This window comes from Podarcis gaigeae (assembly GCF_964106915.1).
Source record: "Podarcis gaigeae genome assembly, chromosome: 10".
Classification (NCBI taxonomy): Eukaryota; Metazoa; Chordata; class Lepidosauria; order Squamata; family Lacertidae; genus Podarcis; species Podarcis gaigeae.
In genome coordinates this window covers 72,957,570-72,974,199 of record NC_139686.1, presented here as the reverse complement: position 1 = coordinate 72,974,199, position 16,630 = coordinate 72,957,570, and the positions used below count along the sequence as shown (strand labels likewise).

Here is a 16,630-nt window from a genome sequence, read left to right as displayed (position 1 = left end):
TGGCATTATCATCTACTCTTTGATCTCATAGAATCATAGAGTTGGAAGAGACCACAAGGGCCATCGAGTCCAACCCCCTGCCAAGCAGGAAACACCATCAGAGCACTCCTGACATACAGTGGCGTAGCGTGGGGGGTGCAGGGGGGGCCGGCCGCACCGGGTGCAACATCTGGGGATTAGGGTTAGGGAGCGCAAATCCACAGGTTAGGGGGCGCAAATCCATGGGTTAGGGAGTGCAAATTACTTGCCTTGCCCCGGGTGCTGACAACCCACGCTACGCCACTGCTGACATATGGTTGTCTCAGCTGACGAATGCATGTTGCAATGGTGTGCCCATAAAAATACTCAGGTAGATGGATTCTCCTGCTCCTCTGTAGCCTGCCAAAAGCATATGACACTTCTCAGGCATTACACCTCCTGTCAGATAATTGCATCTCACTCTGAAGGAAGCCCAATCAAAATCGCCTTAGCCTTAATCGGTTTTATTGATCATTAAACCCCAGAGTCACCAGGTCTGTTGGATTTTAACAAGCGCCTCACAAGAGAGCACTTTCAATCAAAGCTAAATGACGACTTTCGGAAGAGGTTCGAAAGATTCTTGTTTTCTAGCTTTTGCTTCATTAAGCCTGTCAGCCTTCCGTATAGATGAGTTTTGTCAAGATATTAGAGTCCCACAGGGGCTCCAGTACAGCATTTGTCAGGCACTTGGTGCAGATTGTTGTAAAAATGTGGCTTTCTGTGTGGCTTAGGCCTAGAGCTGGACTGGAGTAGATTTTCATGGCACTTTGGCTCCTGCAACAAAATATGTGTTTTCTACAATATCGATATTTATCAGATCAGTAGGCAACACTAACCCTAACCTAATCCTAACCGTAACCCTTACCCTAACCCTAATTTAGCATTAAGCCTAGACCTTAACCCTTAGACTTAACACTAACCGTAACCCTCACCCGAACCATAACTCTAACGCTAAACCTAATCCTAACTCAAACCCAACCATAATCCTCCTTTTTTTTTACAACCCCTTTTTGTGGTTTTTTTTTTTTTTTTTTTTTTTTTTTGTTATTGCTTCATTTTGTAGGTTTGGATGCTTTCTTTGTTTCTTGCTATGTTGCTTCATTTCAAGGTTTTTAATGGGCTTTTGTCTTTCTTTTGGTATTGCATCATCTTTATTAGTTTTTTTTGCTTTCTAATGAATAGCTTTTTTTGTCAGTTCATTATAATTTGCCTTTCCTTCAGTTTGTATTTGTTTGGTTTCTGGTAGTTCTGCTTCTCTGCGATTCATTTTTGCATTTCTGGTGTTTTGGCTTGGTTTAGGGGGATTATCAAATCTCATAAAATTTAAGAAATACCACGAGAAACACAAAAACCAATAAATATTCCCAAAATGTAGCAATACCAGAAGAAACATGTAAAACAAGCCAGATCAAGGGAAAAGAAACAATTCACCAAAAGCCCCAGAACCAATCAAAGTAAAAGAAGCAAAACAACAAAATGCAAGAAATAAGCAAAACTGCCCTAAATTAAGCAAATCAGCAGAAACCAAAAGAAGCAGCAAAGCCACAAGAAACTGGAAACAAATACAAAAAGACAACCAGAAACCCAACAAGCAGGCAACTTTTGGGAGTCCAAAATCACCACAAACCCCAAAATTAACCAACACTTAGCATATTCGTTTTCACTGGTTCTTGGGTTTCTGGTGAATGTGCCTCATTTGGGGTTTGTCTTCTGCTGGTTTCATTTTTTTCCATTGGTTTGCCTTGTTTTTTGCACCTTTGCTTTATTGCTTCTTTTGAGAAGTTTTATTGTTTTTGTATTCTGGTGGTAATACTCATTAGACATTTCTGGTAGTTTTGTTTCATTTTGGGTAGTTTTCCTTTTTTCTTGGGATTATCAAATCTCATAAAAATTAATCACGCTGGTATGCTTTAGAACTGCTAGGCTGGCAGGAGCTGGGACAAAGCAACGGGAGCCCAAGAGGCTTAGTGGTTTAAACCAGAGTGCCACCCGCATCCCTAGATAAAGAGGTACTGTGGCGGCGGCAAGGTAAATGGCATTTCCGTTCGCTCTGGCACTCATCACAGTGTTGCATGTGCCAGAAGTAGTTTACTCATGCTGGTCATATGACCCGGAAAAGCTGTCTGCAGACAAAGACCGGCTCTCTCGGCCTGAAAGCGGAGATGAGTGCTGCACTCCAGTCAAATTTGACTGGACTTAACCATCCAGGAGTCCTTTACCTTTACTTAACATAAAGGGCTGGTTTATTTTACTTGCTCAGGCTGAGTTTATGTCTAGTCTGAATCACATACAAAAAATAATTGACAGTGAGCAGCTAAACTAAACTGACTTGGGGATTTTTGTTTGTTTGTTTTGTTTTTAAGCTGCTAGTTGAAGACCCCCCTCAGGGAGCCCTAGTATAGCATTTCATCTCCTAGATACCAAACTGGCCTTCTTCGTCATTACAAGAGAGATGAACTGGGGAAACACCATCATAATCTCTTAAGGATGATTCTCAAGTAAAGAAACCTTATGTAAGTCTTGTATGGGTTTCAAATGTTCCTGCCTTGTTAACTTTAACAATGCTTTGTTCTTCTACAGTTCTGACCATTGTGATGAGACAATCACATCCACCTTCCTTGATTATTCCTTCCCATCTAAGAATGGCTGCTTCAGACATTTGTCTTTCCTCAGGTGCCGCTTTGCTGCTACAGAGGCAAATTCCAATGGCTCTGTCCTCGCTCCTCACCCTGGTCTATCTCACCACCATCAGGCCGGCTGCTCTTGCCAAGGAACTGCTGCATAGGTCATGCGAAGAAATACAGGCCTTGCAAGGAGTTCAAGATGCAAGAGCAGTTGCGGGGAGAGTTTTTTCTTATCCCATATCACCATTTGCTTTCCAAGGGAAAATAACTCACTACAAGGTAATGTAGCATTGCTGGCAATAATTCTGTCTGGTACCTGTCACAGTATTTAAATGGTTTTGTTCAGTTGTAAAATATGCTGCAGGAAAACAGCAGGGCATGGATGCCCTTTAAAGAGGGAAACGGGGGTTATTTCTCCCTGTATGCATATACCACAGAAACACCTATATTTTTGGTCAGTGGTTGTTTGACTTGTGTCAATAACACCAATGTAGTTTTTTATGAGGTATAAATACAAAATTATAACAACTGCTTCTAAAATATGCAGCTTTTTAGCAATTACCAGCATGATTCTTATCTCACGAATGCATACTTGGAAATAAAGCCCACAGTGTTCCCTGAGGCTCGCTTCCTTATAAGTATCTTAATTATATCTAAGAGTGTTCCTTTACATCTTGCTGAGAAACATGCACTCCCATGTGTAAAATCTGAAATGTCAGCCCTGCAACACAGGTTGCTTCAGGTGAGTTGCCTAAACAACCACATCTTAAGGTAGAACTAGATGTGGTAACTCTGACTTCTTATGAGGAAGCACCTGACTTCTGCTGGTGCGCTTTTTAAACAAAACTGGTAGAGTTTGAAAACTGTAAAATGGTGGGGGAAGCATTTGAAATCAACTCATATTCTTCCCTTTATGACTATTTGATGGTCTGCTCACAATACATCTAGTTTGGCTGTGAAAAATCTAACTTCTAGTTGTTCAGAGTATTATGGGAACTTGGCAATCTTCCTTTGTTCTAGAAATTGCTTGTTATTGACCAGAATGACTGGTAGATGTTTCCTGAATGGGAGCTAATGAGTAGGAAATAGCTGGCTGTGAAAGACCAGTATTAGTTGTCCTGCTGTGGTGTGAAAATCAGGATTCGCCCATCACCATCTGCTTGTTCGGACAGTCATCTGCAGGTTCATACACCAGGCAAATTAAGAGAGTACCAAATATATATATATTACATCTTATGAATCTGAAACAAGCAGCCCTGTTGCATCTAATATGATGATTGTGGAAACAATATATTTTTTATTATTCATTATTTTGATTATACTACATTCCATCTCCAGTGCCCACATCTTTTTTTATAATTAAACAGGTTACTCTGGCTAGTGGTACAGCTTTACCAATGTGGTTGGAATATAACCCTAACACAAATGCTCTTCAAGGACTGCCAATGGTGGAGGAGAGTGGAGAATACCATCTAACTATAGTTGCATATGGAGAGTCTTGTGGCTGGAAAACACCAACTGCTAGTGCAAACTTTGCAATTCATGTTCACAATGGTGCTCTTGTCCATGAAAAGGAAGTGGTCACAGACCCACAGCATAACAGGTAAGTTGCAGTGATTTCCAAAAAGGAATGTATTTGATTAAATTGATCATTATTTCATTTATTCTGAACTATGTGCAAATATATATGTGTGTGCGTGTAACATATTCAGAACAAAGTTGGAAAAAGACACAGGTTGGATTCAAGGTTCCATCAGCAAAACAAGGCCCTCTTAGGTCTCATCTCCTCCTTCTCCCTGCAGCCCCCTATACCTGCCATCTGCTCTGGAGGGTTGGGGGACCCTCTGAAAGAGTGAGAAGCAGAATAGATTACTGCAGAAAACCAGGGGGGAAATAAATCACCTCCCTTCACTTCTGTTCAGAGAACCTCTGCTAGATCCAAGCCCTTTCCTCAAACAGAAAGACACATTTCGTATAGTTATTAAATAACATTAGAGATAAAATAAGTGCCCTTGGCATCCCTTGGAATAACTGCCAGGGGGTGAAAAGCACTCTGCCAGCTGACTAGGAGTGCCTTTTCCAGCTTGGGTTGTTTTGGACCAGGATAACTTGACCACAGTAGTCCAGGCACTGGTAACTTCAGGTTTAGATTACTGCAATGCAGTAATTACTGCCATGGGGCTTCTCTTGCAATTGGTTCAGAAACTGCAGTTAGTGCAGAGTGCTGCAACACGACGGCTGCAGGAATAAGATAAGAGCATATTTACACCTCTGCACAAAGGTCTACACTGGCTGCTGACCTGTTCCCGGCCCAAGTTCAGGGGTTTTCTATTGGTGCCTAAAGCCCTTAACAACTTGGGGACAGTTTGCTCAATGAGTCCCTTGCCCTTTATGTACCTACTCAACCACTTTGATCTACAGAGCTTGCATTATTACAAGTGCTGTATAATAATCATTCCACAGTTGTAAGGAGTCAGTTTTTCAGTATGACAGCACCTATGCCTAATAACTCCCTGCCTATTAACATTAGGCAGGGACCCTCACTATATTAATTTAGACACCCACTACAAACTTTATTTCAACAAGCCTATTCAGATAGATAATCTACCATTCGATTTTACATTTGCTGACTTGATCTGCATATTTTGCTTTATGTATACTGTACTGTTCAGAGATTTATTATTATGCTGTTTATATGTTTTTTTTCTAAATAAGTAAGATAACCATTTTTAATGCCAAATTACTTTAATAGCACATGTTTTGGGGCTTTCAGTATCTGTTCTGCAGCACTGTGTGAAAGGGGAATGTCGGTCACCTTTGCTGAGATTATAATTCATACAGAAAATTATTTAGAAATTCAAAAGCGACTAGATCTAGTTTGCACCATGGCAGACTATCTCCATTTGCATCCCTCTTCTTTGACACTTGCTTCATTTGAAAGCCCATTTAATAAACACTATTGGAATCTAACCATATTAGCTGAAGACATTCAATACCTCAACACTATGAAAAAGCATTGTGTTGGAATCCACTGGCCAGTTGGGTTTGGAGTGTTCACTATGCTTTATGAATTGGTACAAATTCTACAACACAATGTGGTGTCAAACCATCTCTCACAGCTGCTGGGGTATGAAATTGCTGGCTGGAGAATACTGAAAAAAGAAGGCAATGGAAAAAATCATTTAGGAAAGCGGCAGAGGAGGCAATTAATGGCCACCCCTGGACTCGTACTGAGACCAACCAAAATAGAGTCTTTAACAATTTTGTCAACTACTATGGCATACACACAGTCTGTTATAATACCTAGTGAAAGTTCATCACTTTTGTATGAAGCTGTAAAAGAAGTTATCCCCACTTACATGGATGCCTTGGGGTCCATGGACATTCAAATGTTACTGAATGGTCAGATTAAAACCCAAGTATCTGGCTTTTTCCAGTCGCTTTCTTCTGAACTTTCACCTTCTCTGGTATCACCATCAACAGAATTTGAGGGTAAAGTGGCTTCCAGAACACCAACAATATTGGAGGAACTACAGTCTCAAGTGCCACAACAAAATGTGTATTCTGTGCCTAAAAAATTCAAGCCAAAGCACAATTCCACACTCTATTTTTTAGATTTTTCTGTGCCAATGAGCAAAACCCAGATCTCAATACCTGCTCACAACTTGGAAACTTCAGTTTCACCAGACGTAACTGCTTCTAGAACAGAATCGCTAGCATACTCAGAGGAATTAACAAGAAGTCTCGATTATACAGGCCCATATGCACAGCTAACAGCATCTGGATTACTATCTAAAGACACCATATATGTTGCAAATCTTCCTCTACCATCCATATCAACACTGATGAATTTAAGAGCATCATCTAGAGTCCTATTTTCCAATCTTGTAGTTTCTTTGCTCTCATCAGATGGTAGCTACGAGATTCAAGACCTACTCAGCAACTACAAACATGCCTCAGAGTCATTTATATCTTTACCACAAACTACAACGCTGATTGATGTGCCCAGCAGGAATGTAGGTTTCAGTTTGATTGGTATTACATCACTAGGCATAAGTGGTGCTTCCGTCCACAAATTTAGACTGCCGGTCAACACAAGTCCGTCTCAGTTCTATTACAGTAACAATGCTTCAGCTTTGGCAATGCATAGCAGTCAGCAATTCAGCATATCTCCATTTGTCCATTCACTAGAATTTGGATTTGGATCAAGAACAAGCAACACTCCAGCAATGGCTTCCTCTTTAACATTATCAACACCAACAGAATTCCCTGTATCATTTGGACATAGTAATATGATACCAATGGGGGAAATTTTGTCTGAAAGGACACAGGTTAGCCAACAGGTAATTAAAATATACACACTTGCATCAGAGTCTTTTATGACTGTTCCAGAGACAGACAAATTTTTAATTTCAAAAACCAAACTATTAGCTCCTACCACATCCCAGATGGACACTCTCCTGTGGGAAACACAACATTTAATTTATGATGCATCATCCAGTGCTTCAGTTTCAAGCAGCAGCTTCCATGAAGGTGATCCATCTTATAAAATGAGCCAATCATCAGAGTGTTATTCTTATGATGCTTTGCTGCCTACCTGGTCTACAGAATTTGCTGGCACCCCCAAATTACCTTTTTCTACAGATGAAATTGGCTCTTATGACTGCAATGCTGTTAGAACTCACAAGCCATGTTTTGATGCTTTACAACTAGACACAAGTGATCTAAGCTTGGATAGCTCATTTGGAACCAAAATTAACTTCCAAATTACCAGGGACTTAACTTTAGAACTGTTGGAAAACTCAGCTATTACTTCCAATAAAGATATGTCCAAACAAACTGGATTCTATGTCACTACTTTATACCAAGGTAAGCTATTAATATTGGTACGTCAAATTTTGATCCAATGTGAGTAACTCACACCAGGTTTCATTAGTTACTACATTGTTACTACTGCTACCTCAATTTATGTATATACCGTATTTTTCGCTCTATAGGGCGCACTTTTTCCTCTTCCAAAAATTAAGGGGAAATGTGTGTGCGTCCTATGGAGCGAATGCAGGCTCCTTGGCTTCAGCGATAGCAACGCGAAGCCTCTGAAGCGCAGAGGGAGCGCTCCCTCCGCGCTCCGGAGGCTTTACGTTGCTTTCACTGAAGCCTGGAGAGCGAGGGGGGTCAGTGCGCACCAACCCGTCTCGCTCACCAGACTTCAGGGATAGCTGCCTGAAGCCTTCGGAGCTCAGCGCGAGTAGCCGCTGCGCTCCAGAGGCTTCAGGTTCCTTTCGCTGAAGCCAGGAGAGCAAGACTCTCCTGGCTTCAGCAGAGAGGGAGAGCTGCGTAGCGCCCCTTCAGCCAAGCGGGAGGAGAAATGGAAGGGGCTTCATTTCTCCTGCCGCTTCGCTGAAGGGGCGCTGAGCAGAGAGGGGGAGATTTATTTTTTCTTGTTCTCCCCCTCTAAAACAAATTGCGTCCTATGGTCTGGTGCGTCCTATAGAGCGAAAAATACGGTACCTCCTTTTGACCAAAAGCCCCCCCCCCGACTAGCATAATAAAAGAACAAAATGTACAGTATAGTTTAATAAGTAAGCAAAAGACAATAAGCAAGCAAAATAATATGACACCCAATCACCATACAGAAGGGCGGTAAGAAGAAAGTGTTCCCAAGCTAAAGGGTTAAAAGGTACTTAGCTAAAAGGTACATTCTAGAATTAAAACTCTAGACAATGAGAAATATTCAGAAGTGTGCCCTAGTTCAAACAATTAAGGGGCACTCACAACTCCCATTCTAACTAATTTTCAGGGGTTTGGTCCAAATAACCTTAGTAATTAACAGTTGTCCAATAACATTTTAAACAAACAAAAATAAAATTAGGAATACTAGCAATATTAACAGTTGCCACAAAAGGAAGAGACCCACCCCCCACCCCATGCTTTTTAGGTGAGTAAAGTCTAGCTTAGGATAAATAGGGTGCAACTCTTGCCTTTGGGCCAACACAGGGTGAGGCCTCTCTCTCTCGCACAGCGGCTGATTAGTCTCCATATGTGGTACACATGGGACCATTCCTCCTCAGCTGCTACACCTCAGGCCTTTCAGGGGAAATAGCTGTCAAGATGACACATAACACATAGGTTTACACACAGAGATGTTTGGAGGTTTCATGACTCATGACTGTTTTTGACACTGAAGCTATTTTTTACCTGTTTAATGTGATTTTTAATTATGTTTAAATTGTTTTCATGGTTTTATTAAGTGTGTGCTTAATACCCTGGCATTCAGACAAGATGAGGAGCAGTAAATACACATCCACTCTCATGTCACCTCAGATGTTAACAAGTCACTCCCCATCTGTTGTATACTTTCAAATTATTTTACCCATTTCATGGCTGATTTGAACTTGTGGCAGCATTACTGTAATAAAACCAATTACCTTGAATAAGCAAAAGCTTTCTTCTCTCAGTTCAAGTGAAATGCTTAGTTATGTTTGTTTCACATTTCTGTCAACTGTCTGTAGTCAGTTTACAATTCAGTCATACACTGAACTAACAGGACAGCAATTTTTTCATATATTCCACATGTATTCCCTCCCCCAGCCCCCCACCTTCTCCATAATTTGAATTTTTTGGTAGGGGCTAGAACAATGATAATTGTACAAAGGTGTAAAGGGTGCAATGTGTGTTGAGCAGTGAAAAGCAGTTTGGAAACAAAAGGAAGCATGGAAGATTGTCACAACTCCTATAATTGTTATATGTTTTGTGAGTCTTTGGGCTTTAGTGGCCCTTAAACACTGAACAATCATCCAGCCCCTCCCTCAAGCACAGCACCCAGGTGTCTGGCCCGTGATAGGTGTAGGGATCCTAGTGAGAAGACTTCCTTCAAGGGAGAGTAAGGCTGCATACACACCTGTGTTTTAAAACACATGGCTCCCCCCCCCAAAGAATCCTGGGAACTGTAGTTTACCCCTCACAGAGCTACAATTCCCAGAATCCTTAAGGAATTAGCTCCCAGGTTTCTTTGAGAGGACGTCATATACTTCGAACATCACCTACTTTGCCTCTGTCTTCACTCAAAAGGAAAGCGATGCCCAACCTGGTGACAACAGAATAAATGAGGAGGGAGCTGTGGCCCCTGGCTACTTTAAATGAATTCACATCTCCAGGGCTGCATCCAAGGGTACTAAAGGAGTTATGGGTGTAACCTCAGTGCCGTTGTCTATGATCTTTGAGAAATCTTGGAGAACAGGTGAGGTCCCTACAGAATGGAGACAGGCAAATGTTGTCACCATCTTCGAAAATGTAACTACCGACTGGTGAACTTGACCAGGAAAGGTCCTAGAATAGATAATTCAACAGTCGGTCTGTAAGCATTTAGAAAAGGATGCTGTGATTACTAAGACCCAGCATGGGTTTCTCAAAAATAAGCCATGCCAGACCAATCTGATTTCTTTTTTGGATGGAATTACAAACTTGGTGGATATGGGGAATGCCGTGATTTCAGTAAGGCTTTTGGCAATGTCCCCCACAATATTCTCATGAGGAAGCTGGTAAAATGTGGGTTGAAGTATTACCGTAGGTGGATTTGTAGCTGGTTGACTGACCAAACACAGTAAGTATTCATTAATGGTTCCTCATCATCCTGGGAAAAAGTTACAAGGGGGTGCCACAGGGATCTGTCCTGGGCCCATTGTTCAACATATTTACTTGGATGAAGGAATTGAGATGATGCTAATCAAACTTGCAGATGACACAAAACTGGGAAGGGTAGCTAATGCCACAAAAGACAGAATCAAAATTCAAAATGACCTTAACAGATTGGAGAATTGGGCACAAGCTAACAATAGGGACAAACGTAAGGTTCTGCACTTGGGCAGGAAGAACCAGATGAACAAATATAGGGTGGGGGACACCTGGCTTACTAGCAGTACATGTAAAAAGGATCTAGGGACCTTGGTGTACCACAAACTTAACATGAGTCAACAGTGTGATGCAGCAGCAAAAAAAGGTGAATGCTATTCTAGGCTGCATCAACAAAAGTATAGTGTCCACATCAGGGGAAGTCATAGTACCACTCTATTCCGCCTTGGTCAGACCACACCTGGAATATTGTGTCCAGTTCTGAGTATCTCAGTTTAAGAAGGATGTTGAGAAGCTGCAACGTGTGCAGAGGGGGGCAACTAGTATAATCAAGGGTCCAGAAGCCAAGCATTATGAGGAGCTGGGTGTGTTTAGCCTGGAAAAGAGGAGACTGAGGGAAGATAAGATAGCCACCTTCAAATATCTAAAGGACTGTCACATGGAAGAAGCTTGTTTTCTCCTGCTCTGGAGCGTAGGACTTGAACCAATGGCTTCAAGTTACAAGAAAGGAGATTCTAACTAAAAATCAGGAAGAACTTCCTGACAATAAGAGCTGTTGAACAGTAGAACGGTCTCCCTTGGGAGGTGGTGGACTCTCCTTCCTTGAAGGTTTTAAAGCAGAGGTTGGATGGCCATCTGTCATGGATGCTTTAGCTGAGATTCCTGCACTGCAGGGGGTTGGACTAGATGACCCTTGAGTCCCTTCCAACACTAAGATTCTATAATTCTATGGTGTGTATGCAGCAGAATTGAACTGGCCAGAATTACACCTGGGATGATCTACCTGAAGCAAGAGGCCAGCTGTCTTAGTGGGGGTGAGACACTAGGGCCTATCTCAGAAAAATTCTGTGAGATAAATTGACAAACATTTTACAAATTCCTCTTGTCATTTTTTGTCAGACTTCTAAAAACTTGGTTTTTATATTTCCTCTCTGTTACCTTCACTCCTATGTAGGTCCAATAAACACCTCCCCAAGAGTTGTTAATGCCATTAAGTGGATAACAGCAACAATTGGACACAATTTTTCCTTTTCAGTACCTCCAGACACATTTTATGACCAGGAAGATGGAGATACAACCCAGCTGACCCTTGGAATAAACCCAGCCGATGGTTCACCAACAGGTTCGGAAAGCTGGTTGCAGTTTAATTCAGATTATCAAACCATGTATGGTTACCCACTTGATCACGATTTTCAGTATTCACCTCAGGAATTTTTACTCTTTGCCACCGATTCAGGAGGGCTGAGGACATCCGACACCCTCTCAGTTGTACTACTCAGGCCAACCACTATCCCATGTCATACTTATACCATAAGAACAAAACATAGTTACCACTCCTTTCTGAGAGACAGGGATAGAGTTAACTTGTTTTTTGAGAAGCTTTCCAAGTATTTGATTTCTGGCTGTCCTGGCAATATGACACTACTTGATCTCAAACCTGGGTCCACTGTGATCACCTGGTACAACAGCTGTTTCTGCACAAGGGCCAGCGGATGTGCAAGGGATGAAATCCAGGCTGTGCTGAGGAAACTAAGAGTACCTGGTGGAAATATAAATCCACATTTTGTAGAGGCAATGTTGCCAGCCTACAAAATTGATCAAATTGAAGAAGTTGCTTTTGGTGGAATCTGCTCACCAATCACAAAACCAGTGAATGAATCCCTGATATCAAACAGCACCTTGGCTACATTTAACAACCATTGCTGGATAAGAAACATTTTTACTTCCTTGTTAATAAGTGTATGCATTACAACTATAGTGATTCTGATAGTTGCCTTCCACTGCTGCAGACATCCCAAGAAAATAACTAGATTACAATCTACAACATCTCATGGAAGACCCTTCTTCAGCTACATTGATTTGGAAATGGATATGCTGAAATCCCGGAAGTCACCAATGCTAGAACAAGAGAGCCCACCATCAGCTCAGTTATGGTTGCCTGTTCCAACACCTTCCCCTCAGCATATCTACAGAACAAACAGAAATCTTGTTGCCTCAGGTCTACCTCCGCCACCAAAATACAGACTACCACCATTTTATGGAATGCAAGAATCTAGTCAGACTCACCAGGATACCAGTCCTAGAAGGTATTATTCCAAAGCTAGCCTATACTGAGAATGCTATTCTGGGAGGGGCGGATTTTTTTCATTCTTATATAGAATTATATAGGAATTATTAATGATGATACATTAACAAAGAAGCTAAAGAAATGCCAAGTACAACAGATTTAGATACAAAATCCTACTACATAAGGCAATGTGTTTATTGTAAACACAAATATCTGCCATGTACAGAAAGCCTAGAAAAAACACAAGCTGCTTTTTCACAGGCAAGGGCACCAATAACAATGAGAAACACCACCACTTCCACCTGTTTTATCTCTTATATACTTCCTGGGACAATAAAACAGTATTCCCAGTGGTACTGTAGATATGTTAATGATAATGTTATTTTCTTAAAATTTTTGTAGATAGTATTGGCAGAACACTTAAATGTTATGAATCAAAGCCAGGAAATCCTTTTTTAAAGTGTCAGTAGTTTTTTATGATGGGAATAGTGTGGCAGCTGCTGTTCCATGGCTTCATCCATCCCATGTCAATCTAGTAAACTTAATATAAAATTGTCACATGGGAAGAACTATGCCAATATTGCCTCCTCTCATCCAGCATGAGCGTAATGGACTTTTCCACACAATTGCTTTCTTCTGATGTAATTTTTACATGTGATTGAGGGATCAGGAAGAAATAAACCATGTTTAAATAGCATGATGCATGCTGTAGGCATTAACTGTTTTCTTTTGCCTAGATGGTGTCAAAGAAATACTGGGAGACCAGAGTTCAAATCCCCAGTTGGGCATTAAGCTCACTGGGTGGTCTTGGGCGAGTCATAAAACTCTTTGCCTAGCCCACCTCACAGGGTTGTTGCAAGGATAATATTGAGGTGGCGAGAGCCATGCATGCCACCTTGAGCTGAAGGAATACAAATGCAATAAATAAAAAGAAATTAACTTCTTACTAGCTTCATGTGCAGCCATTTGATCTGTAGACATTAGCAGACATTTACTCTCTCAAAGCCATTAAAAGATTTAGATTACTGCTGAGATGGCCCTTCAGCTGTTGTGGAACAACTCACTGTGCTGGCTGGGGGCTGCTGGGAGCCATGACTCCAACAACTAGAAGGCCACAGCTTCCTCACCAATGCAATCCTAATGTCTGCTTTCAGAAGCACAGGAGCAGGCCAGACTTGTTCTTGGGGTAAGCTAGCCATCCTTAGTCTTTTCTTGTGCTATGACTGCCACAGGTTCCCCGAAACCAATGTTATCAGTTTTGAAAGTATTAATTTAAAGGTGTTATAAGTAAGGAACATTGTTTTACTTCACAAGTTTTTTAAATAATTTCCAGATTGCTTAAAACTTGAAGGGTAATCTAAGGTAAGAACTGAAAAGGGCAATGCCTTCCATTTAATCATTCTTATACCATCCCAGTAAAGCAGGCATGCCTAAAATGCTAAATGATTAATATAGGATTGCTCAGCCTAATTAGGAATATTTCTGAGTGCCTTCACTGAACTCCATTATGCTATCTTTACTCCCAACACACAAGCAGGTAAAAAGTTGACAAACACCAAATACACCTTAACAATTAAATCAAAGCCACACCCACACAATTTAGGACCAGAAATCATTTCCCATCTAAGAAGTTTGTTTTTATATATCTGAACCATGGCCTATTTCTGAATAATAGATTACAATTTAATTTAACATGCTGAAATGGCTGCTAATCAAAGGATCAAATTTGATGCCAAATTCAGAAGGGGGATTAGTGTCTGAGCTCAAAATCCAGGAAGGAGCCAGAGTGTTGATTTTTGGCTCGACCAAGTGCTTTTAACAACCAGGAAAAAGTAGCTGAAACAAGCGGGCGCGGTTTTAATTTAGGAATAAACATCACCAACAAAAATTTGGCTTATTAGACATATAACATATTTTTCTGAAAAACCAAGTTTATTCTTAAACAATTGTTCTCATGCTTCCCTCTCCCATCACCCCACAATTCAAAAGCTGTGCTGGCCAATACGGAGTTGCAATCAAGAATACTATCTTTGTATACAAAGCACAAAATAATGCTATCTTTATAGCTTTAACAGTGTTGCAGGGCTACTTCCCCTTCTGTAACTGTTTTGATCTCAGGTATTAGTTGTGATAGTTGGCAGGGTGTCTATTCCCCTTTGCAACAGGGTTTTACTTAATGTATCAGCCTTCATATCCACTATGCAGTAAGAGAACTAATGGAGAAAGCCCAGTGTGAACTGGACTGTACAAACACCCTGTAGCCATGTTGTCAATGAAAGCAGCTGCAGCCTGTCTTTCTGTATAGCCCAGTTTAGACTTAGGTTTCTTGTGCCTTTCAATACACAAAAGATTATTTGCAGCCCCATCTATATCAATACATGTTTAAATAGCACACACTAACCCAAACAACTGATCAAGGACAACCATACTTAAATCTATATTTCCTATTATCTAGGACTGGTATAAGCAGTTCAGCATTTTAGATAGCATTTTATTTACGGAATGTGCTATATAATATTTTTAGCCTCAAAACAATTGTGTGTGGCAGGTCTCTGTTACCCTCAACTGCCCCTTCTTTAATTGAATTAAGAGCCCATTGTTGCTCTATAACATACCCAGACAGTTTATTATTGTTCTGTCATTAAAACCAAGACATTGTGTCCAACAACAAATGTCTTTATGCAGCACTCTCCTAAAGTACAATCTCCTAAAAAGTTTTAATGTATCTAAAAGCACACCTGAAAACACAACCCAGGTAAAAAAAAATACCGTGTTTCTCCAGAGGGAATCAAAAACATTTTAAAATTCATTTTTTTATAAAGACCTTACTATTAGTTGGAAATGAAGTCTTGCTTTATTTGATCCTAGAGTAAAAAGGGATTTGGGACAAATGATTTACACATTTAATATAATATTGAGATTTTCTATTTTTATAGAAAAGTGCTAAAAATAGGAAAAAACCAATCAAAGCAACTGAAGTTTGAATCAATTTGAATCAAGAATAAAATGTTTATGCAACATAACAAAATATAATTCTTAGATTCCATTTTCACTGCCGGCTGGCTTTCCCATTTTCTGTTGTTTCCATTCTGAAACAAAGCAAATAAACAAATAAATAAATTTTGCCTTAAGAGCATTCTAGTAATTATTTTTTTTTAAAAAAAATGACATTCCCCCACCCCAGATTTTTCTATTTACAACAAAATTGATTAGTATGTTTCAAAAATATTTATGCTTCTTTGTCTCCTAGACTAAACCTGACCCAACTGCATGCATAACTAATTGCCAAAATAACACGTGTGTCTCTTAACCTTTCATCATTATTTTGAGACTGCAGAAGAACAAGATAAACTGAGGAAAACAAGTTTACTTACTCCAATTTTGTTTTGCTTACTAAAACCCTATTTCTGATTGTCAGTTTGTATTTCTTGGTGCAGAAAGTTTTGATCTTTCCTATTCTAATTAATTCAAGAGGGTTCTGGAAGCTTCTCTATGTGAAAGAAGCAAGCAGAAAGTTCATGATGTTTGGATTATACCTTCAGAGAAGCTGAGAACAGCTGGTTTAAACTGGTTCGCTTTTCTCTTCTGTCAAGGTCATGTTTATAAAAATAGGCCAGAAGGAGTCTGAGTTTCACTTTCTCTTTCTATCTCTTTTCCTTCTGGTGCAGTGTTCTGTACATAGTATGTTTAGTGTTAAGGTTTATTAGAAGTCTTATTATAAGTTATTGTAAGCCTAAGCTTAAGTGGGGGACGCAGGTGGCGCTGTGGGTAAAACCTCAGTGCCTAGGACTTGCCGATCGTATGGTCGGCGGTTCGAATCCCCGCGGCGGGGTGAGCTCCTGTCGTTTGGTCCCAGCTTCTGCCCACCTAGCAGTTCGAAAGCACCCCAAAGTGCAAGTAGATAAATAGGGACCGCTCTCTAGCGGGAAGGTAAACAGCGTTTCCGTGTGCTGCGCTGGTGCTGGCTCACCAGAGCAGCTTCGTCACGCTGGCCGCGTGACCCGGAAGTGTCTCCCGACAGCGCTGGCCCCCAGCCTCTTGAGTGAGATGGGCGCACAACCCCAGAGTC

The 16,630-nt window shown here is 40.7% G+C and overlaps 2 protein-coding genes across 6 annotated transcripts in view; one reads left to right on the top strand and one right to left on the bottom strand.

The window, feature by feature from the left end:
- Nucleotides 1-2,476: 2,476 nt before the first annotated feature.
- Nucleotides 2,477-14,083, top strand: LOC310826458 (uncharacterized protein). The gene is given in 5 exon segments (XM_083701326.1): nt 2,477-2,643; nt 2,645-2,921; nt 4,010-4,245; nt 5,416-7,511; nt 11,449-14,083. Coding segments are annotated over 5 exon segments (3,870 nt in total). The 5' UTR covers nt 2,477-2,542; the 3' UTR covers nt 12,609-14,083.
- A 389-nt stretch (nt 14,084-14,472) lies between these two features.
- The window catches only part of INTS13 (integrator complex subunit 13), a gene marked incomplete at its 5' end in the record, with an annotated part of 29,780 nt that continues 27,622 nt past the window's right edge, over nt 14,473-16,630 (bottom strand). For all 5 annotated transcript variants that reach the window (XM_083701446.1, XM_083701448.1, XM_083701447.1 and 2 more), the window contains one exon: nt 14,473-15,650. In XM_083701446.1, the coding sequence (XP_083557572.1) occupies nt 15,611-15,650 (40 nt within the window). In that variant the 3' untranslated portion in view covers nt 14,473-15,610. The remainder of the gene's footprint in view (nt 15,651-16,630) is intronic.